At 42.2% G+C, this 27,714-nt stretch overlaps 1 protein-coding gene across 1 annotated transcript; it reads left to right on the plus strand.

The window, feature by feature from the left end:
* Nucleotides 1–27,613, plus strand: LOC119652747 (translation initiation factor IF-2, mitochondrial). The gene is made up of 9 exons (XM_038057046.1): nucleotides 1–84; nucleotides 217–340; nucleotides 403–529; nucleotides 8,049–8,564; nucleotides 8,626–8,675; nucleotides 8,820–9,034; nucleotides 9,091–9,295; nucleotides 9,359–10,016; nucleotides 27,356–27,613. Exons 1-9 carry the CDS (start codon nucleotides 50–52, stop codon nucleotides 27,526–27,528), a joined length of 2,103 nt encoding a protein of 700 aa, XP_037912974.1. The 5' UTR covers nucleotides 1–49; the 3' UTR covers nucleotides 27,529–27,613.
* Nucleotides 27,614–27,714: the final 101 nt, after the last annotated feature.

Genomic DNA, 27,714 nt, shown 5'->3' on the forward strand with positions numbered 1-27,714 from the left:
TAGACAGTCGCTGGCCACAGCTGATTCAAATGATTGTTTTGTTGTAAATATGTCGTTCGTTTCGCGCCGATTTCTCCGCCTTTGGTAACTGCTTCCTTTTCATCTTCTGTTCAGCCTGCAAGAGCATTTCCTATTGCCGGCTGAATCCAAATTAAACCTTTTTGTCTTTCGTGCAACATTTTCGAAAGTAAATTCTCATCTCTAACCTCTTTTTAGTACCGGCTCCAGTGTATTCCTTCGGGGAGTAGGAATTCAGGATGTATGGCTCCGGGGGCACTTTGTCCGCAGTCTTACAACGAGTGAACTTCTTTTCAAAAGAAGGAAAACTGCCGAGGAAAGGGTTAGTTGCAATAATTCAATTGGAAGCATTTCAGTTCCGATCATTATCTATGTTGATTGCAGAAATCTCCGAGGATAATCGAATACTCGCCGAAAAAGACTTCCAACAAGCCCACAGTCCATGGAGTTGTTGATATTTGGAGGAACATAACGGTAAAAGAACTTGCGGATGCTGTGCAACGACCACTGGGTGAGTTTAGAGGAAAATTGTTTTTATTAACAAATCCGGGAAGTACATTAAATCCTTTCCCGTTGTCGGCCGTTACTTTATTAGAATACCATAAGTTTGATGATAATGCGGTTTCTTTGATTACGACTCGAACTTCCGTAATCACGCATCCCTCTGGTTTTCAATTTATTGTAAATCAAATTTCTGCCTTCCATTGGTACCCAATTCTAAGCAAAACGTTAAATTCCTTTCGTCCATATCAGACCAACTTTACCAATAAACAAAATCTTTTCGGAAATGCGCTGGCTCTACTTAAATTCGCCTTGTTGGATCCTGGGACACGCACTTTCAAGGGCCGTTGGTTTTATCGCTACAGTCGTCGTTCCGAAGGAAAGGCTGAAAAGAATATAAGGTTTTACCTGCGTTCTTTCCATAAATCTGCCATTCAGGAAAATTAAACCATTGAACACGTTTGTTTTCTAGAACTTGTAATTTAACTTCACAACTCTAACTATATATTCCACTTACACACTAACCTTCGATTCTAGTGAACTATTTCAGCTACTTCCGAACTCAATTACTTTTCAGCTCTCTAAATCTGATGCATCTAATTCTTTCACTGATTCGCTTCCTTACCCGTTTTTGTAACGCCGGAATATGAAATCTTTCCCGAATTAGTGTCATAAAAAGCCTTATCCTGCAATGGTCATTCAATGGCATCTTCTCTAGAGGCCCAGTCCGCTGACTTCTATTTTGACCTCGCATGGTGAATTTGGGAGAGGGTTTGCATTTTGCGGATAGACCAGACCCTACGTTTCACCACTTTGTTCTCGAATTTCTTCTGGCTCCGAAAACACGCGAGAGCTACTTCTGAATCTGTATAAACAAACAACTTTGTGGGGATGGTTCTCGAGCTCCTCTTCACATCCCGACATAATTCTGTCAACAATATCACGTTCTCTAGTTTAATTTGGGAATAGTGTAGGTCCGGGACTCTTGGTGCGGCCTGAGATTCGGTGACCCGCCCGTTGGCTGCAATCAATCTTACGATATATTCCCCGCTGGCTTTGACCCGACTGTAAATTACTGCATCATCAGAAGCATCGCTGAATCCTACTAACTCCGTAACACTAGTTGGATTGCTATACCCGCTCCACCTTGGGATCCGGAACTGGATGAGTTGGATGGGGATTTTCCTCTTTGTGTAGATCGATGAATGCATTCACCCATCGCGATTTAACAATATTCTCCAGGACAGGTGTAACAGGAGCAGTACACCAACCTTCCATTTTCCCAGCTCGCAGAACTGTGGCGGTTAGAGAGGGGTCTTTGATATCACCCTGCTAACCAGCAATGAGTTTCAGGGTGGAGAACTGGGGAGTGTCTGGGCATAGATCCTTCTTAGGTCATAGTTGGATTTTTTTCAGTCTACATCCCGCCACAGTGATCTCCAAACCTTTCCGAGACCCCAGGATTATCGAGTTGGGGAAGTTTTGTCAAGATATCAAGAACAAATTCTCCGACGATTAAATTGGTAAGATTGGCTCCACAGGCGAACTGGTGACAAAGTCTCGAAGATGACCAGGGAGATAATTTGCTACAGTCACAAATATTGACAGCCATACAAGAACCGTCTGAAGAAGTACCAAGCCGGTCATCAAAACTGTTAAGGGGCGGTACTGGCTAGACTATTATCGGAACATTGAAAGCACTAGTGAATTTGCAAGGCTTAGTAAGATTCACGGTTCGGTACGTCATCGGACTACCAACTAAACACTTTCCCATTGTCAGAGAGCTAGCCTGGAAGCGTTTGTCACATTACTTCGGGCCTCCTCGAATTCTCCCTCCTAGCGGTAGGGGAGAGGAGGAAGAGAACTGTCAGTTCAAGGAAACTCTTGCCATCCGGCTCCTTGACCGGTCGAGCTCTATCTTTTTAGCAACGAGCAGGACCTGAACGTAATGGGTAGCACGGCTCCACCTGTCAGCATTCCTCAGCATCTCTTTGACAATGTGTCTGAAGAGAGATCCTCTGTGTTTTAAATAGAGCTGCTGACGAATCCCATCCCACCTTCCACAAGAAAAAATGTGTGATGGGCGTCCTCCACAACTCCATTGCAAAACACACAATCCGGAGATGGCGCCTTTCCAATCTTGTGCCGGAAAGACTGATATTCTTTATGCCCCCTTAAAAATTGGGTAAGGAAATAGTCAGTCTCACCATGCTTCCGGTTCAGCCACACACCTAAGTTGCCGATGAGCCGCGCAGTCCATCTGCCTCTAGTTTCATTTTGCCAAGAGAGCTGCCACTCGTCTAGAGTTCGTTGCCGTTCTTCATGAGCAACAACCTCCCTTGGCTTATCTCCCTTGCGCTTGTATATGGCTTCACGCTCCTCAGCAAGAAGGGCAACGGGGCTCACTCCCGTGATCACCATCACGGTCGGTTCAGAGACATTGTGGTACGCAGACGCCACCCGCAAAGCTTCGCATCTCTGCACTTGCGCGAGACGCTTACGACATATCTCCTTGTCAAGAGCGTCAGCCCATACATCTGCGCCGTAGAGCAGGACAGACTGCGTTGAACTCATCAGGAGACGTCGCCTGCTAGACTTAGGACCCCCAATATTTGCCATTAGCCTACTTAACGCCGAAATTCCAGCTGCGACCTTGTTCGTTGCTGCTTTGATTTGCTGAAAAAAGCTCATGTTTGAGTCAAGGGTTAGCCCGAGGTAAGGGTACCGCCGGTTTTAATTCTATTATCGACTCGCCGATATAGGACCCAGGGTCGGAATTTTTTTTAGTCAGGAAGACTACTTTGGTTTTTTCCAGTGCAAGGTTGAAACCATGGGTAGTCATCCATTCGCTTACACGTCGCATCAATATGCCGAGTCTGCTTTGCGCCTGTTCCACAGTGCGTCCAGCACCAAGCGCCGCGACATCATCTGCACAACCGACCAGGCGCGACTCTTCTGGCAAGTCGAGTTTAAGTAGACTATCATAGGTAGCGTTCCAGAGGTCCGGCCCTAGGATGGATCCCTGTGCTACCCCCGACGTGTCCTCCATCCTCCTCTGACTCTCTAGTGTTTCATAGAGTTGGGAGCGGTTCCTCAGTAAGTCCCTCAATATTCGTAAGAAATAGTTCGGTACGTGGAAAGTATTGTCTAGTGTGCCTAGAATGTCTTTCCGTCTGACGTCAAGCGTTACGAGAACCACCAACCGTCGAGTTCGGCGGCTATGTGCCTCAGCTCGTCGAACGGCATCCACGACTTGCATGACAGCATCGATTGTGGGTCTCCCTGCTCTAAAACCAAACTGCCGGGGAGATAAATCTCCGGCAGGGCGAATCGCTTCAGCGTGTCTACTTCTATTGGGCTTTTCGAGCAATTTTCCAGCAGTGTCAAAAATACATATTGAGCTGTGAAGACGGCAACTCGGAAATTCGCCTTTCCCTTTGTGGATCAGCACAAGCCTCACCACCTTCCAACGAGGAGGGAAAGTGCCCTCTTTCAGGCAAGCGTTGAATGTGCCGAGCAGTAGGACTGGCCGGTGTTGGAATACCAGTTTGTATACCTCTGCTGGAATACCACCGGCCTTCCTGGATATAGTAGTAGTTAGTACCAACGCCCTCGAGAAACCTTGACCAGTATTGAATTGGAGGGGGTATCTTATGCGTTGGATAATATCATGCTAAGAACCAGGATAATCCAGTTGGATCTGGGAGGTAGCCACTTGACCAGAGCTGTGAACAGAGGCACGCCCCAGGGTGGCGACATTTCTCTGGTGCTCTGGTTAATAGTGATGGACGAAATTTTATTTTATAAATGGAAAGGGGCGCGGTGAAGATGGTGGCGTATGCCGATGATTTCGTGATATTAGTGTTAGGGATGCTTCCCTCGATAATAAGTGACATCATGGGAGGAGCGTGTCCAAAACGGAACTGATGCTCTATTTTATGATGCTTCGAGAAAAAGTGCAATAAAACGAAGCTTAATAGGCAGTGCAGTAAAAAGTCTAGGCGGCACGTTTAACGTCACCCTCTGGATTCTCGGTCATAGGAACCTAGAGGGCAATGGGCGGGCTACTTTTTATGGTTTTGTACATTTTTCAAAAATAATAGCTAAAAAAATACTGGAACACATCAAACAACACTTCGCAAATTTGATTGACGGAGAGCAGGCGGATTTCTGCTCCTAATTTTCCTGTATTGACCTCCTCAACAACCTGCGAATTATTGTGTCGACTTATTTTTTCGTTCCGTTGACTTCTAAAGAAACTTTCATCAACGTCAACAGGAAATGCATCTGCCGTTCCCTATGCAGTAGAGTCAATATATTTATTTATTTATTTAATTTAACGGACAATAAACAGTAAATTCCAATTAATTATTGTCCTCAGGAAGAGGAGAAATCCAAAAACGTATCCTACGTTTAAAATTACTTAAAATAGGGAAGTTAAAAGGACCAAGCTGTATTATAATTTCGGCGAAGCCTAGGAATCGGGGAATGAAAGTAGACTTCGAGCTCTGCGAAGGGCACGTTGAAAATGTCTGTGCTACGTGTGTTATAAGACGCAGGGCGGCAGGTGATCTCGTCAGCGGCGGAGCAGTCCGTCAGACCCGAGGAAAGTTTAAAGAATGTGCATGGATCCAGATAGCATCTACGCTGTTATAGGAAGGGAAGGTTCAGAAAGCGGACGCGGGAGGGGTAGTCCACATGTGTGTAGCGACGACCTTATCGCCTTTTTCCGAATGTGACGCTCAACCAGTTTCTCCAGACATTTCAACAAGAATGATGTTAAGCTAATTTGCCTGATGTTCTTTAAGTTTAAATAATTATCCATCCCAGACATTGGTATGGACCTAACCAATCCTTTGGTTAAATCTAACCTTCTGCCAGAGCAAGATTCGTCAGAAAATTTCTCAGATGTTACTTTAGGTATTCTATATCCTCCTTAAGCATCACTAGATAAATGCCATCAAGCCAGGTGACTTGAAATGCCCAGAAGGTAGTATAGCAGCTCTTCCTCTTTTCCTCAACATCGACATCAAGTTGTGGTTGCTTCGCGCCAGCGTTCTTTCTCTACTTTTATATCAATATTATACAGTACATGGAAAATGATTGCCACTGTGACCTGACAACTCTAAGCCTTCTTTAGCATCTATCTTAAAAGTGTCGGTGGGATACCGTACATGCAATACAATTAACCCGGTAAGTTAGGGTTTATGGATCCAGTCAGTCTTCCCTGTTTGTAGCAAAGTCGACTAAAAAAGAAAAGTAGAAATTTGTGGGCTAGCAACCTGCAAATTTCGAAACTTTATTACTGGCTTTCTCCAACTCTAGTGAGAATCTCAGAGATATAAGCTGGAGATTGAAGACTTTTTTTGGGGTAGGGTAGGTGAATGCGTTTATGCACACAGTGTTGCACTCCCCCTACATTGTTCGAGCATAGAGTTTGCCATAAGGCCGCTTGGGTTTCAACTGACCGACACTTGACGAACAGCTCTTTACAGTCCTGCTCTGAGCATCGGACATCGTCCCAGACCCGTGGTATGTACTCTCATCAGATGCGCCATAATCCCTGCATAGAAGGCAAGCCTCCTTTTGGTTGCAGGTGTTCGCTTCATGATCTACCTGGGTGCATCTACGCCATGCTGGCCTCTTGTCAGGTCCGCAACAGGGTGCAGACGTGTGTTCATAATCTAAAGATCTATAACATTTGGTACTGGCGACCTGAATTCATATCGTACAAAACTACCTAACCAATTCTGATTTTCCCGCTGTAGGATTTTCACCGCGTACTGCTCGACAACTTTCACCACAGCAAGTTTGTGGCCTCAAAAGTTCACAAGATGTGATACCAAACTAGGCATTGGTTACCTCCGGACATCCGCACTTGGTGGCCTCTTCTATTGTACTTCGGCAGTAAAGATCTCGCATTTCCAAAGAGCACGTGGGTTCCAGGCTTAAAAACAAAGATTTGACCGTTTTAATAATAATAATAATCGTTGGCGCAACAATCCATGTTGGATCAGGGCCTTGAAGTGTGTTAGAGCACTTCATTCAAGACCGTAACGGTACACCACAGTCCACTGTGGGAGGCAATGTGGTCAGCATTGCGCTCGCCCGAGATTATTACCCTGATTTGACTCAGGTACTCATTCACAGCTGAGTCGACTGGTATCCGACGTCAAATCACGATACAAATTCCACTGCCACCAGTGAGATTTGAACCGCGATCTTCCGTACGACAGCCTTGTGCTCTAACCACTCAGCCATCCGGACACTTTGACCGTTTTGCAGAACGTATTTTTGTTTGTTCTTCATTTTCCTATAGAAAGACACTTCTGGTCCGCTGTCCTCAGGTTTGATCCTTTAGCAGATTTCGATGAGGACTTAAAGAGAGGTTTTGCCTTCCGTCGGCCTAGCAAGCAGAGGTGGGGATCTAGTTCTTCATCTCGCCATCTTTCCGCTTGGAGCTTTCTGACGGCGCGGCGTGTTATTGCCTTCTGTCCCTCTTTCGAGTCCTGTAGATTACACGGGTGAAGTCCTTCCTTCCGCCTTCCTCCTTGAGCTTTTCAAGTTTTACGTCAGACTATCTATGATCCGTTTGACGCCTTACGGTGCTCTTAAGGGCGCTGTTCTTTCTGCTTTTCGCCCATCTTCTGTTACTCTTTATGTCAACCTGTAGAAGGAAATACAATTAGCCTGTTTTCATACCTTTGCTGAGGGTCTAACCTACATTTAGCTGATCCCGGAACTCATAGACGGATCAGCGCTCCCCCAGAACAACGCGGTGTACTAATACCGGTTCAATATAAACTACCCGACCACGGTTTCGAAGGGGCTGGCTCCTGATGGACGCCACAACTATCACCTCGGCAGAGATAGGCTCACATCAATTCATTGACGTCGGCAAGGAGTTTCCGACAGCTGTAGGGGCTGAGTGTGTCCCGACGTGTATCGATCATTAGCAGTTCGCTCTCCACTGAAGCTACTACCTAGGACGCAGGTATAGGAGGGGTACACATTAGATATAGTGGGCAAAACATTGAAGGCTTTGAACAATTGTTGTGCTGTTCCGCGTCAACTGTACTGCTATATGAGAGTAGTAATGGGAAAGCGACAACCATTGTTACTCGGAAGCTCCAAGTTTTCATCAATTCATGTTTACGTCGTGCCATCGCGGAATTGTGGCCTGAAACAATAACAAATGAAGAATTTGACCAGAGTACGGGCCAAATACCCCCAGACTTGGTGACGACAAAGCGGATGTTGATAGGTTACCCATTGAGGTAGAGCAAAAACTCCATTGCTTTGCCTTACAGTTCGTATTTTTATGAATTTGCCGACTGGTCAGCGTCTTGTCAACGTATGGAATACAATTTCTAGTTTACTCGGTGATTCAATTTTAGAAAGAGTTTCATTTTTATAAGAGATGCAGGCTAAATACACTTTTCATTATTTATTGAAGTTAATATAAAATGCTTGTAAAAATCTCTGGATACGTCTGTCATTGTACATATGTATGCCAATTTTCGCTTCAGAGGACATTCAGGAGGTGATGCTGTATGTGAAAGACGCGGATGATATTGACCCATCAGCTCGTCTTGAAGATGTGAAAGTTATTCGCGAAATCGTAACAAAATGTGGAATGAAAAGTCGAATTGTTGCGGCTCCAGATAAAGAAATTCATGAAGAGAAAGATCGCGATGTCGTACCTCGACCGCCAGCTCCTCCGGAAAATTTAAAACCACGTCCACCAGTTGTCACTGTTATGGGGCATGTTGATCATGGAAAAACCACACTTTTAGATTCATTAAGAGGTGCTTCTGTAGCTGCAGGCGAAGCAGGCGGGATAACTCAGCATATTGGTGCCTTTACCGTGACCCTGAGTAGTGGCGAGACTGTCACTTTCCTAGATACACCTGGACATGCAGCTTTTAGTGCAATGAGATCTCGTGGAGCCAATCTTACCGATATTATTGTTCTGGTGGTTGCTGCTGACGACGGTGTTATGGCCCAAACCCGGGAAGTCATAAAATTGGCACAAGATGCAAATGGTGAGAATTTTCCTAGATAATAACATATTGCTTATAATTCTAACTGTTTGTGTCTGTTCAGTTCCAGTCATAGTGGCAATTAATAAAGTGGATAAACCGGAAGCTGATGTGGTAAGTTATGTAATTGTTAGCCTGCCGACTGTTTTGCAGATTTTTGTTTTTAAACATCGATACTTGGTGAAATAACGCGACACGTGATTGCTATTATAGAAAATTCTATACAACGGTGTTATCTGCATTTAACCATTATTGCAGGAGCGCGCCAAAAAGGAATTAATGCAAATGGGTCTTGCACTGGAAGGACATGGTGGTGAAACACAAGTGGTAAACATTTCAGCATTGAAAGGTACGAACTTAAAAGAGTTGGCTGAGGCTATTGTCACACAAGCCACTTTGATGAGCTTAAAATCAGAATACTCTGGGCTGGTAGAAGGTGTTGTTGTCGAATCGAAAAATGATAAGCGGCGGGGGTAACTAACCAGCTTTTATTATTGAGCAACGATAAGCATGAATCTTGTATTTTAAGAAAGCTTTCCACTGCGATAGTGACTAGAGGTACACTTCGAAAAGGTAGTATTCTAGTAAGTGGTCAAGCTTGGGCAAAAGTTAGAGCCTTGTTTGATCACGTGGGAAATCCCGTAGATGATGCAACACCAGGGACCCCAATTGAGATTTTGGGGTGGCGAGAACTACCATTAGCAGGAGATATAATTCTGGAAGTTGAATCAGAGGTAAGAGACCCTACTAGCTAGTTCAATATAATCACCCTTTAAATGACCATACTTAATCCCCAGAAAAAAGCTCATTCTGTAATACGATGGCGCGAAAATGCTGCACAGAAAGAAAAGGCGGAGAAAGACCAAGAGGCTATACTAAAGAAAGAACAAGAACATTTAGAAAAATACATTGCCGCGCGCGAGGCACGCAGATTGGCTGGTCGATTTAAGATGCGTCCTGATGGTCCACGCCAGAAACTCTACGAGGATGACCCAACTCCCCGAGTCAATTTAATTCTAAAAGGAGATGTACATGGATCCGTTGAAGCAATTTTGGATGTATTCGATAGCTACAACGAACATGATAAATGTCGTCTAAATATTGTTCACTATGGAGTAGGTGATATCACTGAAGGTGATTTAGAACTGGCGCGTACTTTTAAGGCCATTATATATGCATTTTCTGTCAACGCGCCTGCAAAGCCACCAAAGCATGTTACAATTAGAGAGTTTAACATTATTTATCGGCTAATCGACGATCTGAAGGAGGAGATAAGTAAGAAACTGCCATCGGTGGAAGTTGAAGACGTCGTCGGCGAAGCGAATGTCCTACAACAATTTTTCATTAATGAGGGTAGAAAAGAAGTGCCTGTCGCTGGTTGTCGCTGCACGAAAGGTCTCCTGAAGAAGAGCTCAAATTTCCGCTTACTGCGCAATGGAGAAGTTCTTTATGACGGTAATTGAAATATATAACTCTAGCTTATTTTATGTCTTTGCGAACTTAACATGCATTCATTCCTGAAAATCGAGTAACATCATTGCAAGCTCAGCTAGTTAAACTAATGAGGCAAATTGATTTCACATCGGATTTTCGTGGACATATGGGGACTATGAAATCGTATAAAGTTGATATAAATTTAGGGGATGTACAAATTTTTTTCACCTAGCGCACCAGTGTGGGGTATCAACTGAAAGGTTTCGTAGTAGAACTTTCAAAAGCACATTCTAGTTTTCACGTATATTGTAAAATGAGTGAGCGAGGGGTAAAAACGTGCAAGATTAAAGTGAGGCAGTGCTAATTTTCGAAAACTACCCAAACCACAAACCTGAAAAGTTCAGAACAATGCGCTTTATATGAAATCTATGCCTCAAAATATGTCCCATTCGGATATCTGCCCAAATAAACTTACTAATAGTATATTACTAACTTTTCGCCCTGGGTTTATGCTCCACATAACTGCAGTTTCATAAGAATGCGACTATTGAAGCTAAAGCAGTTCAAAGAGCAATTTTGCGCGAATTGGCTGCATTTTAAGCCATGCAAATAAGATAATGACGTCATAATTGGCATTTGAGTGAAATATTAAAATATGACCAAGCCTCTTCTCCCCAGCACCCTTGCTATTCGCCGCTATTAGGTGAACCCGTTTTAAGGTTTTGTGTAAAAGAAAACCTTATTAAAATCGATTCACTGTTTGTCTATCACGCACTTTTCTCCAAAACGGCAAAACCGATCCGAACGAAATTTAGTGGAGATATGGGGACTATTTAATCTCACGCATATAGTGAGTGCCATGCAAAAGGGGGATGTAAAATTTTTTTCCATCGAATATAGTCATATCATCATTGTCATCAAACGAACGGTCTCGGTTAGTATTTTCCGATTCTGTGAGTTTTGACATGAATACACTCCCCGCGTTCGCCGAAGTAGTAATTTCACCTGCCAAATTACCATAACCGTTAAGAAACCCCATTCGGAACGCTCATTTGTTAATTATAATGGTTTAAAAGTTGAATTCTCAGAATGTGAAAAAGGAAACGCGGTGACGTCATCGAGCGAGCTATTTGAATCTTAATTACGTGACGACATCCGGTTTAGTGTTTGTTACTTGTTACTTTCAAAGTAAATCAGTTTTTAACAGGAAAGTGGAAAATTTATGCGTGAATGGACAATCCTTCAAGTTACTTTACGTTTTGGCAGTAATGGTAAAAGGCTATATATAGCTGCTATACCAAATTCTGACAGTATTACCTGAACAGCGATAAAATGTATGTTTCTGCAAGATTCACAGGCCGCAAAAAAGTGGATTGCACTAAGCGGAATTCGAAACTTGGGCCGGTATCTCATGATGAATTTGAATAATAATGACACAAAATTCTAACGCAATCGTGTATTATCAATTAAGATTGAAGTTAACAATTTAAACCTGTGTTCAAACTGGATTCCGCCGGACGATGGCGATCCACTTCTTCCGAAAATCTCCTTTCGGAACAGCCAAAAACGGTTTGGTGGGGTTTTTGTGGAGTTATTTGGGCAGCAAAGCACGAAATAATATTTCATCGTCGTCCTTGGCATTTCAGGCGGGAAATTAATTTTGATCGTTTTATACTTTTATGAGTAACTGCCAGTTGCTGGACTACTAAAGTTTCTCGGCTCAGGGTGTGACGTCACATAATATGGCGCGGGGTTTTCAGTTTGTCTGAATTTCGTTTAAATTAAAAATGCTGATAATTTCAAACACATAGGTAGATTGAACCATATAAGTCATTAGTGAAAATAGGACGAGGAGTCTACTGTAAAGGTATTCCGAGTAAGGAATCAAAATGTGCGCACTTGAAATGAGACAGAACTCATTTTCGGAACTGCTCAACCCAAGGACCCAAAAAAAATTAGGATGATGCACTTATATGAAATCTAGGTCTCAAAATATGTTCCATTCCGATATCTGCTCAAATAAACCTACTAATAGTATATTACCAACTTTTAGAAATTGACTGAAAACCACCGTTAAATTAATCCTATTTACACCTAGGCATACCAGAGCGTCCATTCTCGTAAGTAGCTCTATACAATGGCAGCGAAATAGGTGGGAACACTAATCTTCGTCAGGAACTGATATATACAGCTCCAGTTGACTGCATGTATTTTTCACGGCCAGTGTTACTACCACGCAATATTTGCTAGTACTACCCTTTCCGTGAATTGCTTTGATGGCATGGATATGGCTGTTCGGTCTTTATGGAGCCCAGACTCTTGATCTGAAAAGTCTCTTTGGCTCTCAACAACCGAGAGCAATCAGCAATAGATCATTTGCTCCAGCATTTTCCCCATAGTGTTTAGAAGCCATATGCATTTATAGGTGGAGGGCTCACCTGGAGATTTGCTATGCTGTAGGAAATGTCCCTTCAGACATGCAAGCTTCGGACAACTCAGCGACCATCTCCGGTCTGGATTTCACGCCGAGCTTAAGGGTCCTATTCGGTATTCCGTCCAAGCCTGAAGCTTTGTTCACCTATTCTTCTGCAGATCTCGAATAGCTTATTAGTGGTGACTGGCGGAATTACCGTCACATTCAGAGATCTCTGAAAGGTGTCAGCGCCCTTCTTTTGCTGGGGGAATAACCCCTGGATGATTTTCCACAAGAGTGTAGGGTACATGATCTGCGGAAATGACCTTTGATTCGTCCCAACACAACTCCATAGGCGACCCATCTGCCTCCGAGCAGAGCTCTTTAAAGCATTCACTTTTGCGCCGCTGGATGGCTAGCTTGAGATTTTTCGGACTTCCCTGTGTGTTTCCTCTTTTTGCATATGATCGATCCTCCTACCGCCTTTTGAGCCATTCATCTGGCTCAGTGGCGGGTTGATCGAAGGTTTGCCAATTCAATATTCCACCAGTAGTTTGCTATTTACTAGGAGTGTGCATCTCCTAGGCATGGAGACGTCACATGCCTTAGAGATGCATTGTCGCATGGAGAGCTTTTCCTTGGGTCCGCGAACCTTAGTAGGTTGGTCTAGCCACACATCGATGAAAGTTTGCTCATCCAGTGCCTCTGTCGATCAGGCTAATGACCAGCCAATAATTCGAAAATAATTGCCGTGTGATCGCTGTGGGTGTAATCCTCGCTAACATATTTGGACATACAATGCGTCAGTGCAGGGATTACAAAGATCATGTCTATGATTGAAGTAAACCCTACTTTCCGTAAGGTATTTACATTACCTTCGTTTTACAGAACTATTTCTAACTGAACAAAAGCCTCTAATGAACTTCGTCACATTTTTACCTGCGAACTATTGCTGTCCGAAACTCCGTTCCCTTGCGTTGTGAACAAGGTTGTCCAACTAGTCTTCAAACTCAGGCAATGTGAGACTCTGTGCCGCGTAACAGCTGCACACGTACACGCCGCTTATTTTTATTTACACAAAGCCACTGACCGACTGATTCATGATGCATTGTGCAGTTTACCTACCACAAGCCCATATTGCGGCTCCACCAGTCGATTCTGTGATCCATACGCTCCGGTGAAGGTTTCTGTATGATTCACTTAAGATGGCAGCCTCCATCTAGGCCTCGTCGGTGATCTGCTCAAGGAAATCGTGAGTAACCCTGCAGTGATTCAGGTTTATTTGAACATATGTAATTTTTCAATAGGCATTTGAGGTCCTTATTGCATTCCCTAGTAATATTGTCTTCCTCCTCCCCTCCGCCGGTGCATGCCTTTGTGAAGTGTCCAAACATGAGGTACTTGAAGCACCTCTTTAATAAAGTCTGCTCACTCAGATGGCAGACACGATTTGCACTTTTCCTGCCGTCAATAGCTTCTGAGGCTGCCTCAACTAGTATTCGCATTGCGATAGTGTGTGTACAACAACAAGTTCAACACAAAGTTGGGCATAAAGTGGGACGACCCACTGCGAAAGCTGGAAGTTTGTTCAAAAGCACCACGACATTGGAAGGAGATGTTGCGACATCCGACATGTGTGGACAGGTCCACTTTTGAAGCATACGCAGAGTATTGTGGGTGGCAAAATTTCATAGTCGCTCGGCCAGAAGAAAAGCGTTTACTTCCGGGAAAACAGTTTGCTTTTGTGAAAGAGCGTGCGGTAGTGGGTATTTAGCTTTGTGGTCTAGCAAAAGTTTGGCTTTTGTAGGTAAGCTAATGCGCTGTTTAAAAATCGTGACGTATATGCAACTTTCAAGCATACTACCGAGAGTCAATTAAATTGGGCCTTCAAAGCGATGTGATTCATTGCTTCCGCAGTTCGATTCACCGTTGCCTTACAGCTGCAATTGTAAACACAAAACCTTATTAAAATCGGTTTACTGTCTGTCTGTCCGTCGCATGCATTTTTCTCGAAGACGGTTATAGTGATTGACACAAATTTGGTAGAAAGATGGGAACTGTGAACCCTCACGCATACAGTGAGTTGCATCCTTTTACATCGAATTTAAAGGGGGGGGGGGGCCAGGGGGTAAATTTCTTTTTCATCAAATATAGTCATGGGGGGTATCAAATTAAAGGTCTCAGTTAGTCGGTCTTAGTTTTGACATTTGTTAAAAAGGTGAGGAATGCGGGGGGTTGAAAGTGATCATTTCTTTAAGGGGGCCATTCTAGTAAAGTTATAATACATCAATGTTGTTGCTTCAAATTCAAGACTATGAATGTCAATATCATCCGAAACTGGATACTCTCACATAATATATGCATATATTACGTGCTACGTACTAAGAAATACACAAAACCTTTCGTACCTGAAGCGTCCAGCTTCCGGTTTCCCGACTTGTTCTTTCTGTGTCAATGATTTTGTTGCACTTGGTTATGTTCAGTATCATTGCTTTCCTTGTGTTATCTGTATTATGGTGGAGTTAATGTTTTGATCTTTTAATTGCATTGTCCCATATAAGCTTAGGTGAATGTGATTTAACCGCCCCTCTCCTAAAACAATTTTTCACAGTTTACCGATAATATTGGTGGTCAGATTACACGATAGACATGAATATGTCACAAAATACAACAGCAGGGTTGACGAATGTTTCTTTTCACTTGAACCTAATTACGCTCATAAGAAAGCACCATTTAGTACCTTTTAGATACATTTTTCAACACCATAAGTTTCCCCACTTCCTACAATATTGTTCACGCACCAGAGATGAGCAAACACGTGCTCATACACAGTCGGAGAAGAAAGTACATGAACACATATTTACACATCAATAGATTGATGATATTATTAGTCCTCGTGATATTAATAAACATATGGTGAAAAATTCGTATTTGTACCTTTATCCAGCTTTTCACAAAAAAATTCTAAAAAAAAGCGAAAAAAAGGCCTTCACACGGGATGACCCCCTTAAAGCGATACCAAAACTAAATAATATCCACCAATAGAGAAAAACGTGGAGATAGAATCATTTGGTTACGGGATTACGTAAGCATTGTAGGCCTTGTATATTACGAGTAAGTAACAAGAAGGTACCTGAGATTGTTCATCCCCTCTTTCTTCTGGCAATCTGACTTTGATGATATTTTAAAAATTTACTTTAGTTTGAGTATTCCAGGTCAGTGTTTTCTTTTGATTTCTCTCACTTTCTATCGATTGAACTTTGGGAAATTCTGACAATTTCTTAAAGTTTTGTACGCTGCTTGTTTATTCTTCTTAAAAAGTGATAGCCACCAAACTTCGAAGGGTTGTAAGAAGGTTAGATTCTCGCTTCCCCTCTTCTTCATCGGTTTCTAATAAGCTTTCGACACCGTGAGGGGGGAGTGTATCAGGAGAATGCGGAAAGGATATTGCAGAAAAGCCAAACGCCCATATGGCGGCGTAAAATGTCACATGCTCCATCGAAGTAAAATCTCTATCGAATTTTAACTACAATGCGGAGTTCGCCAGAGTCGAATCCTATTAGGAATACTTTGCTCCTCTTTATAGATTGCCTCTATGTCGAAATGGTAGTTTGTTCTCTAAAAGTCGCATACACTCTTTCTTCTAGGGTTTTCGTAATATTCTAGATCGGTCGGATGCTCTCTTCAGCACACTAATAAAGGAGAAAATTAGTTCCCGAAATACAAACTGATGATGAGTTTAAAAGAAGTCAATTAACGCTAGCGTAGTCGTGTCGATCCGTGACATGTGAGTAATCGCGTAGTAGTAGAAACGTGACATTTACTATGCTTAATTTAAGAACAAAAATTCATTGAGAAAACTGAAAAATTTTTTTGGATGTCAACTACATTTTTATAAATGGTACCATCTTCACTGTTTCCCATTGCCCTTTTTCCTATTTTTAGGCCTACTTGTTAGACTTCTTCCAGGAGCCACTTCAGAATATTTTGGGTTGGTGAATTCGTTGTTTGTATTATCTCTTTGACCTCGTTATTTTCGTTATGTATTTTGGGGAGGCATTTGATTTTATGTAGAGATTGCTAGGCATTCTCAGTTCGGATGCTTTCTTAATGATGGATTTGCATTCTGTCAGAGACTTTTCCCCTCTTTTAACGGAGTCTGACAGAGGGTCTTCCGTCATGATATGAAACTAGTCTTTTTCTAACTTTTTCCGTACTAAGTCGTCGTATGTTTCTTTTTCCATGATGACCACTGCGTTTTCTTTGCCTTCTGCAACCCCTCAATGGCATTTTAGTGATTAAACGATACTCTTTCCCTTATGGCCTTTGCTTTGTGGTGGCTAGTAGTCGCCAAATTTCTTTTCGGATGCCGACTTCATTTGTTTTGTGTATATTTAATTCCGGCTACGATGTCCATTACGATGTCTCCTTTGAGAAAAGTGGAGTATTTTATGGCGAGTTTTGTGTTCATCTTATGTGAGGAACCCTCTACGTAGGGTTTTCCATTCGTACATAGCTAAAATGCAAAATATTCCCTCGTTAATTGTTAAACTCTAGATGTACATATGTGCACTCATAACTAACATACATATTGCATTCATCCTAAATAAACAAACGTTACCCATTATGGCATTCTGATGCATACATGCGTATGTACGTATAACGCGTCTTTAGGAATTTCCACTTTACTGCGTGCACAAAAGCGAACATCGATGTACTTAAATCAGTTCGCTTCGAGATCTCGTAGTGAACGGACGTGTTGCGGAGCAATTCAAGTGTTCTAGGAACGAAAATTAAAAAGTGACAAAAGTGACGGAAGTGTTAAGTGGAGTGCTCTGTAGAGCAATTAAACAAAGGAAGTATCGTTCTGTTAACAATATACAGTGGATCTCAATATTATTGAGACACCGTATATTAAAGTATAATTTACATGCGATTGTTTTTTTCTGTTTTCTTTTAGTGAACCGAATTCCTGACATCCACGCAGGACGGGCTTGGGGACAAAATGTCCGCCAAGAGGGCGAAGACAGGGGGCCCCTCTGACGAAGAGGGGGGCCCGAGCCCCGGAGACGAGAATCGAGCAAATCTGCTCGAGATAATCAAAATGCTGAAGGAGGAGATCGCGGAGCTCCGGGCAGAGCTCAGAGCAGAACGGGAAAAACGGCAGGAGAAGGAAAACCTGCAAGCCGGACAGCCCATTGAAGTGGACGACATCGTGGGATGTGCGTCTGCTTTCGCCGGAGATGTCTCGGGAGAGCCGACCAACTTAGAAGCCAGCAACATCGTAGCCGGCAACATTGAAGCGAACAACGTTGGAGCCAACAAAACCGTAACGAACAACATCACCGTTGCAACATCGGAGGACGAAGACCCATTCAACTTCGTCACAAGACGTAAGTCAAAAAGGAGTAAGGTTAGTGCCAAAAGTGTTAAAATTAGTGAAAGCACTCCCCAGGCAAATATTATCCCAACCCCCGCTCAGAAACCAAAGAAGCAGAAGATACCGGTGATTACCGGATATTCATTAAATGTTCCTGTTCTGCTAAAGTCCCTTAAGGCAAAAGGGATAAAGGCAACGTTCAAGAACACGAGGGCGGATAAGACCCTCATTTTCGCCGAATCCATCGAGGATCACGGCAAAATCTTCGCTCTCATCAAAGAGCAAGGCTTAAACGCCACAACTAGCACCCCTCAATCCCTGAGGACGCAGTCCCTCATTATTCGAGGATTACATCGGGAAACCGATGCTGTAGAAATTCTGGCGGAGCTCAAAGCTGAGCATCCGCAGCTCAAAATCCGGTCTGTAGCCAACTTCCTGACAAATCAGGACAAAGCTCTACATAAGGAGAATCCTTCTCTTCCAATGAAGTCTCAATCGGGACTTTTTATAGTTACCTTCGAGCCCTCTCAAGAGCTCAACGACGCCTTCAAGGTGAAATACATTCTACACCAGAAGGTTTCCTTAGAAAAAATAAGACCGTTGGGACAGATTCAATGTTTCAATTGTCAAAATTTTGGGCACGTTGCTCAAAATTGTACAATTGTACATCGGTGCGTTAAATGCACCACAAAACATCCGCGTGGCGACTGCCCACGCCCCTCAACGGAGGTGCCGCAATGCTGCAACTGCGGCAAAGTCGGACATCCCGCCAGCTTCCGCGGTTGCCCAGCATATAAAGATATGCTGGCCCGAAAAGAAGCTGCCAAAGTCCGCAAATCTAAAGAAGCACAGCAGACCAAACAGGCAGTAGCACATCTGTCGCAAAGTTTGGCCAAACCAGGCATATCTTACGCTGAAGCCATGAAACAATCACTGCCCCGCGTGGCTCCTGCACCTTCACCTCCAACAAAGTCTCTCCCAAACCAGCCGGCTGCATTCCGTGAATTGGTTGGAGCCCTCACCTCAGCCAGCACGAATGAACAACGGCAATTCGCTGCCATTAAACTTATTCTTAATTTATGGAGCTAAGTATCGTTACTTTTAACTCCGCGTCCCTTGTATCTCACGCCAAACGTACCACTGCCCAGGTGTTGATCGACTCTCTGAAAGCAGACATTTATTGCGTTTCGGAGACCCATCTTAAAAGCAGGCATAACGTGAACTTCACCGGATATAATACCATCCGGGACGATAACAACACCGGCTCTGCCCTATTAATCAAAAAAGATTATGAATTCGAGGAAGTCGCCATAGACAACCTGCTAACCTGTTCCGCCGCGGCGGCTTTCATTAAAATGGCTGGCAATAAACGGATTCTCATTGTCTCCGTTTATATTAGGTGCCAATCTAGAAATGAGGAACTGGGCCATGACTTAAAAGTCTTGAGCGATCTCCAGTTGAAATCTAATTACCTTGTCTTTGGAGGCGACTTCAACTCCAGGCACACTCACTGGGGCAACACGGCCATTAACTGTAATGGGAAAACCCTGCTCAAATGGATCCACGACCCTTTCTCGCCTACCAATCTCGTGATGATCTTGCCGAATTCTCCGTCAAGGCCCAGTAGTCAATCTATATTAGACTACTTCCTTCTGTCTATGGAAATGAAGCAAAGCTTTCAGGTAATATCATGTGATACCTTACCAGGCATGTCCGACCATTTCGCGGTCAATCTCAAACTGTCCTCACCTTTTTCTCTGCAAAAGAGAGTAATGACCACAATTAGGTCTTTCGCCCACACTGACTGGGATAAATTCAGGGCTGAGTTAGCACCAAAACTCAACTTGAAAAAGCTCTCAAATAATCGCAATCTGTCGGACAAAGAAATCGACGAGGCTATTAACTTGGCGTCTGACGTTATTGACACTGCTACACGCAGAAACTCTAAGCTGATAAAAGTCGATGAGTTTGAATTCAATTCTCTTCCACATGAGATAATGCTTCACTTGAAAGTTAGGCAGATTTGGAGGCGTAATCTTAAGCGCAAATTTCACGAGTACGGGAATAAAATAAATGCGAAATATAAAGCATTACTCTCCCGGATTAACTGTCTCAGTACGCTAATCCGTGGTATGGTGGCGACCTTCCGTAGCAAGGAATTGACCCGCAAACTTGCAGACATTAAGCCTGGAGCTAATATGTTCCAAAATATCAACAGGCTAACCGGGAAATACAAAGCCCGCAACTTTGTTCTAACCCAAAACAAAGTGCGAGTCTGCAGTGATGCTGAGAAAGCAAAAACACTTGGGGAATTCTTCGAGCGACAGCTCAACGCAACACCTCCGAGCAACAGAACGGCTCTCACTAAGACTGTTGATTCAACAGTCAGAGATTTCACTTCTAGGAACTGCTACAGAATCACGTCTTTTTCTGCCCAGAACCCTTCCAACAAGCCTACTGATTCGAGCAAATTTCTGAGTTTATCACAACTCACTGCTATTACCCATAACCTTAACGGTAAAAAGTCAGCAGGCCCAGATGGAATTACGAATTTTGTCTTAAAAAATCTTCCAGTAGCCTCCATTAAGTTCCTGCTTGCGGTTTTTAATAACTGCATTAATAATGGCTACTTCCCATCCACCTGGAAAATAGCCAAAATTATAGCCATTCGCAAAGGAGGTGTCTCTTGTGAACCTGGTAATTTCAGACCTGTTTCACTTCTATCTAACCTGGGGAAGCTTTTTGAGAGAGCATGGACCGTAGGGCTGGTCCAACACTGCAATCTTAACAACATTATTCCAGACCATCAGTTCGGTTTCCGTGCTAAACACGGAACACAGCACGCCCTGAGCTACCTCCACGATACTGTGGCCAGCAGACTTAACGTCAATAACAAACCCACGGTAGCTTGCGCTCTGGATTTAGAAAAGGCCTTTGATTCCGTCTGGATAAACGGGCTAATCTATAAACTGATCAAATACGAATTCCCAATCCCGACTATCAGACTTGCCATCAGTTTTTTCGAGGATAGACATTTTTACGTCAGTGTCGGAAATGAGATTTCCGATCTCTTGCCGGTCACTTCTGGGGTGCCGCAGGGATCCATTTCTGGTCCTACTTTATACAATATTTTCACTGCTGATGTTCCCTCCCCTGAGGTCGGTACAGAGCTTATTCAGTATGCCGACGACACACTCATCTACTCCTCTAATTTTCGCCCAGACAAGGCAGTTAGCGATATAGAGGATTACTTGGTTGACCTCTGCTACTACTACCAGAGCTGGGGTATTAAAATTAACTCAACCAAGACACAAGTCTGTATCTTCAGGAGGAAATCTACATACTCGGGATCTAGATCTATCCACAGGAAGGCTAAACGCCTGAAACTGGAAATCGGGAATACAATAGTAAGAGGGTCGAAATCGATCAAATATCTAGGAATCAATTTCAACGAATTCCTAAGATTTAACGACCATGTTAAACTCGCCATTGGAAAAGCAAATGGTGCATTGCGCAAGATCTACTTTCTTCTTCGCAAAAAAGTGGGTCTAAGCACCAAAACTAAGCTGATCCTATATAAGACTCTCATCAGGCCCATCATATGCTACGGAGCCCCCTCGTGGATCACTTGCTCTTCGAAAGCCATGGATAAATGCATGTCTTTCGAACGCCGTGTATTAAGACATTGCACTGGATTGTCTTACAATTGGAAGACTAAGAAGTGCGGCAGGAACGCCATAGTATACCGGCGAGCAAATATAGACCCCATTAGAGAATATATTCTCAACATTACGGAGCGGTTTTTCAATAAACTTGAAAACCATCCAAACCCAAAAATTAGAAGACTGCATGAGCAGGGCAAAACAATCCCACTAGCGACTTTCCTTAGGCCGTGCCAGATACTGAACCCTGACCTAAAATCAATAATCCTGTCCCTCTTCGATACACCTTGCCTGGTAGGAGTGCAAAGAGGCTAAGCACTATATGAATATTAAGTGCTATTGTATATAGTAGAATTAAGTATTTATGTAAGTAAATGTAAGTAGTAATAAGGTAGATGTAAGTAAGTAAAACAAAACCTTCTCGCGTCATTAGTGCGGACGCAGTTTTGAAAATAGGTTAAGTAATGTTTTAATTAAATACAAAGCCAAGGAACGTTGTAAATTACAGTTTGTTTTTACACAATAAAGTTAATTACAGAGAAGGTAGGGTAGGCCAAACAATGTATAGCCACCCATTGTAATAATTCTAAGCTAGCTAAGCTAATTCTAAGCTACTTTTAAGCAAAATGTATCAGATGTAAGACACTAATTAGAAATAAATAAAATGAAAATGAAAATGATGTACTTAAAGTAAATACCACTGGTACTAACGCCACACAAACTTAGTTAGCACATACATATACAAATAACTAATAAAAAGAACAAAAATCTCTCATGGACCCCGCCGTTCATATAACGACGTTTTACACAGACCACACTTTATAACCAAATTTCGTGACAATTGGTTCAGCCAGCAGGAGTAATTCAGGCGTGACAGACAGACATTAAATCAATTTTAATAAGCTTTCGTTTCACAAGAACGTCTACTTAAAAACAATGTTGAACGTTTTTATCAACTACGTCATGTAATTCAGGAAAGCAGTTCTGATAGGTGTATGATCATACAGTGATCGTTGCACAGTAAATTTATGAATCAATTTGATATTAGGTACTCTCCCAGGTGCCTCAAACTACTTGGCAGTGTGGCCTGAAACCCGAATATCCGCGATTTTATTACGCGAGTCGAGTGTATTCAATCTAATAAGTTATTCTCATACTAGTTTAGAGTTCACCTGGTGGGGTCTAAATGTCTTGATGGTCGCTTCGCTTTCCCTTAGAATAGTATGTTCTACTCTCTATAGTTCCTTTGGATGTTGGAGGAGGCACATTCATTTATGGCGTATATTTCCTCCTCATTGGATCAAAGTACGTTTTCCGTTTTACTCATTGGATCAAAGTACGTTTTCCTTGGAAGAATGACCTCGGCGCCCTCGCCCTGTTGTGAGGGGTCCGTCGGTGTATCAGGTGATCAGCTGTGGTTTAAGCTGCATGTCACTGCCACGCTCTCCCAGCTTGTCCTGTTACTCCAACGTATTTCAAACCTCTTGTCGAAAGAACGCCATTGCCATATAGTACTATTCCATGGTATCAGTAATATCGCCTAAAGGTCTTCCTTCGATTTAGGCAGCAATACATTTTGAAGATCGCCCTCCTTACCTGCATCTATAATGAAAATGGAGAGGAGTTAATCACAGCAGGACCACAAGGGATGCCTTTGGGCATGTCTTCATTGCCTCGCTGATACTCGGGCAAGCCAGTCTTTGTAGTTTTCGCAACAGTCCCTGTTTGTAAGCCGCTGAGTTCAGTTCTATTTGCTTAGATAGACCTTATTATTATTCTGTTAAGGGAAAGTCGCACCCCGTCCTCAAAGAACTATTGTGCCCCTTTTACTGGTTATAGTGTACCTATTGGTCATAGTATCTCAAGTAGGCATATAACCGTCAGTAACTTTAGTATGTTCCCTACTTTCAGATCTTTCAACTTTGCATCTGGTATTAAGTGTTCTCCCAGATGCCTCGACCTACTTTGCACAAGTGCCGGACACTGTCCCAGGACGTGTATAGAGTTTTCGTCATACTCCTCACAAAACCTGCAGGCAGTATCCGTAGATATCCCTAGCTTCCCTAGGTGATAGTTCAGCCGACAGTGGCCAGTGAGAATTCTCATTATGATAGATAGATGGACCTTACTATTGCAGAATATATCTAACGTCGTATTTTCGGAGAACATCTCCATTTTTTGCTACTATGGACCTGCGGATCATTAAAGCTCTTGTAGCTTTCGGCCATATGTATGCTCTCGACATGTGTCATCCAGAGTGATTTTTTGTCTAATTATGGAATTTAATCCCCAAATATTTAACCCCTGTTTCTCGTTTGATTTCAGAGGTAAATTTTTCCGTGCATTTACCATAAAACTATATTCAAACCAAAATGTGCTCAACAAAACGATTTATTTCCTCAGTTTCGACAACAGCACCTTCGTCAGATATCATTGGAAAATTGGGAAATCGATACAGATCTCTCTCACCGTCTCGAGTGTCCAGTTTATCGTAAAGATCTTTTAATGGACCGCTCGGGTAACAGCGTTGGCTTTGTTTGTTTCCCGATTGGCATTCTTGTAAATTTGCTATTTGTCCAGCGCTTTATGGTTGAAAAATTTATGGTAGACTCGTTGCTTTTCACGGTTCCTCATTTGGGCATCGTCTACCTGGCTTGGTGAGCCCGAGCGTTGCCGCTTTTTGGATCGTATCTTTAACTTGGTTTCACGATCCATTCTTGGTTGCTGTTGCTGTTTTCTTGAAAGGTACCCATCGCGCCACTGACAGCATTTGTTTTTTGGTTTAATATTTAATTGTGCACACTGACACGGTTAATTCTTTGTCTAAGTCACTTCATACTTGTACTTTCAGATCAAGGCTCAAAAATGTTCATTCACTTCACTTCATTATGAAACACGTTTCAAACATTAATTCAGAAGAAACGTTTTAAGGACACAGGATTGATACATATTTCCCCGATCTATCTACTTAAGGAGGTTTCCTTTCCTTGATATAGCAACCGTTTTTGAGTTTTTTTTTTGTTACAGAAAAGTGTAATCTTTTCATACGTTTTTATTGGAGTCTTGAATTGTGATAGAAAATATTAACGAATTTGTTAATCGTTTGTATTTGTTTTTCTGCGTGAAAGTGGGCTCCTCTAGAAAAAGATGAGGAGCTGGTGAGAAGCACATCTCCATTTGTAGCAATCTGAATCTAAAAACTTAACTTAAACGTTATCTTATTCTGTATAAATTTTTCAATCGTCCCAACCACGATTATAATTTTACTTTACTGAAATAAAATGGCGTAGTTGTAGGGGATAATCTTCAAAAATCATGTCTATTTTCCATTGAAAATCCTGAATAAATACAAGAAATTATTAACAAAAATATATTGGGTTGGGGAAAAAGAAATGTCGTATTTTGTCAATTGATGGCGACAATTAAACATATCTTGTGTTGTACTTATCGCATCGGGTCATACTATACGGCGATTTGAAGACGACAATCTGTACTACAGTGTTGTGATCGTACGTTTCAGTCTCAAGTTATAGCGCGTCAAAGATGGAGTCCACCAAGCAGGAAATTCGTCATATTTTACGTTTTTACTACCTGAGAGGTAAAATGCAACGAAGGCGGCCGAAAAAATTTGTGAAGTTTATGGGCCCGACACTGTAACGATTCACACAGCACAGCGTTGGTTTGATCGATTTCGTTCTGGTGTAGTGGATGTCGAAGATAAACTCCGTACTGGTAGGCCAATCGTTGTAGAAACCGATAAAATCGTCGAAATCATCCAAGTAGACCGGCATGTGAGCATTCGCTCGATTGGCCAGGAACTGGGTATAAACCATAAAATCGTTTGGAAATATTTGCAGAAGATTGGATTCTGAAAAAAACTGAGTATGTTGGTGCCACACGAATTGATACAAAAAAACCTCTTGGACCGAATCAACGCCTGCGACGCACTGCTGAAACGGAACGAATTCAACCCATTTTTGAAGCGAATAGTGACGTGATTAAAAGTAGATCCCGTAGGACAACCTCAAACGAAAAAGATCGTGGTCGAAGCGCGGCGAGCCGGCCGAACCTATCGCCAAGCCCGGATTGATGGCCAAGAAGGTTTTGCTGTGTGTGGGGTGGTGGAAGAAAATCATCCACTATGAGCTGCTCAACTATGGCCAGAGCCTCAATTTGGTCCTCTACTGTGAGCAACTCGACTGTTTGAAGCAGGCGATTGAGCAGGCTTGCGAAAACTAGCTGTCTGAGTTTTTTGCAAATAAGGATAATGAAGTTGTCTTCTAAATGGAAACAAATTTGCGAACAAAACGGCGCATATTTGACTTAAATCGGATAATTCTAAGTATGTTCAATAAAGCGTCAAATTTTGACCACAAATACGACATCACTTTTTCCCCAACCCAATATAATCGTGGTGTAAAAATTTCAGCCCAATCAGTTCAACAGAAATTCAGTTGTGGTCCCCACCGGTTGAAATAAGTCAGAGGCCGGGAACTTTGTACTTGAAGTATAAAAAGGTTTGTTAATTTTTTATGTAAGAATATTTGGGTACACGATGTTTCCTTTTATATATAAATCGTACTGTACATACGTTGAATATACCCAATATTGAATTCGATGTGATAGTTACATTTTATCGCCGGAGGAATAATTTAACGCGATAATGGCATTTTTAACCTATTATAGTTTTGCTAAGAATAGTAGGTTTTCCACCAAACTTTCCAGAATATTGCTTCACATTAAAACACATGTTACTGCAACGGACCTAGAATGAACTTAAGTTGGTTTCCAGTAAATTTTCAAAATACAATAGCATGCTATTAGAAACTATCTGAGCAGATATCGTACCGGAGAATATTTCGGAGCCTAGATACCATGCGCATGGACCACCAAATTTTTTAAAAATTTTTCGGTTGGGTAACCACTATTATTAACAAAGTTATATTAGGTCAAAGTTGCTTCTTTCACATCAAATTACTACTCTCTATGAGATAAAATGTCAGTACCACATCGAATTGAATATCGGGTATATTTAACATATATACACTGCGAGCTATGTATTATAAGATGGAACCATCGTGTACCCCTTTCCGTCGCCTACACAATGACGAAATCTATGGACGATACCATGACCGCCAGGTTGTGGATAAAATACGGCTCAATAGGTTGCGGTGGACGGGTCACTTAATCCGTGTGGATGAGGATAATCCAGCCAGGTAGAAAAAAAAGACGAGGCAGACCCTGCTTGAGATGGGACGATGGCGTAGGCCAGAACGCCAGACAGCTTTTAGAGATATCGAATTGGTGGTAGTGCAAATTCTACTATTATTAACAAAGTTGTAGCAGGTCATCTAGGTAGGTTATCAATTTCGTGTAGATTTATTATACTCTGAGATATAGAATTATCACGAAATAAGTACATAATCGGACATACTAAATTCTTGTACGCTGAACTGCAAGCTCCATATATGTGGAAGCGTTGTTCATCGAAATATTTTTACATAATAAAAACACAAGCCTCTCTGTTTTCCTGGCATGAAGCCTGGAGAACAGAATTCTTAATTTCCGACTTGACTATGACTGAATTGTTTCAAATATCTTGTTAATAAAAAGAGAAGAGTCCAAATAACTTACTTTCACTTCCCGCTTCCCTAAAAGAGTGACTGCGCTAAATTTATTCATTTTAACTCTTCGAATTTCTTTATTTAAACGGGTTCTCTTTTCCATGTGTTTGTATGTTCAAGACATTGCTTTCATAAGTATAATAAATGCTTACATTTTTCTATAATTTGTAGCTACTATAGATTAATATTTTTCCAGTTAAAAAATTTGTTATTCTATTTCGAATCCAGCAGAATAAAATTTGAACAGGTTTTTATAATACGAAACAAAAAATATCTTTTAGGCCCAGTTGAATCAATCCGCCATCTTAAAAATGAAGTAGATTCCATAAAAAAAGACGTTGAATGTGGGATTCGTTTGAAAGACGTGAAAGTTGTTCCTCAACCTGGTGATACTCTACTTTGTTATACAACACACATGGAACCGCAAGTGACTAATTGGGATCCAGGATTTTAGAGAGAAGAATACGCTCGCAGTAGATTAAGTGATAATTTGTTTATATTTGTAAAGTGCAATATAAAAATAGTACTACACAAGATAATTTGTTCTGTATGTTTTTTTCATTCATCATTTTCCGAACCCATCGTGTATACGTCGAACAGCTTAGTATAGTGACTTGAACACAAAACGGAACTGGCTGGT

The sequence above is a fragment of the Hermetia illucens genome, chromosome 3 (genome assembly GCF_905115235.1).
Source record: "Hermetia illucens chromosome 3, iHerIll2.2.curated.20191125, whole genome shotgun sequence".
NCBI lineage: Eukaryota > Metazoa > Arthropoda > Insecta > Diptera > Stratiomyidae > Hermetia > Hermetia illucens.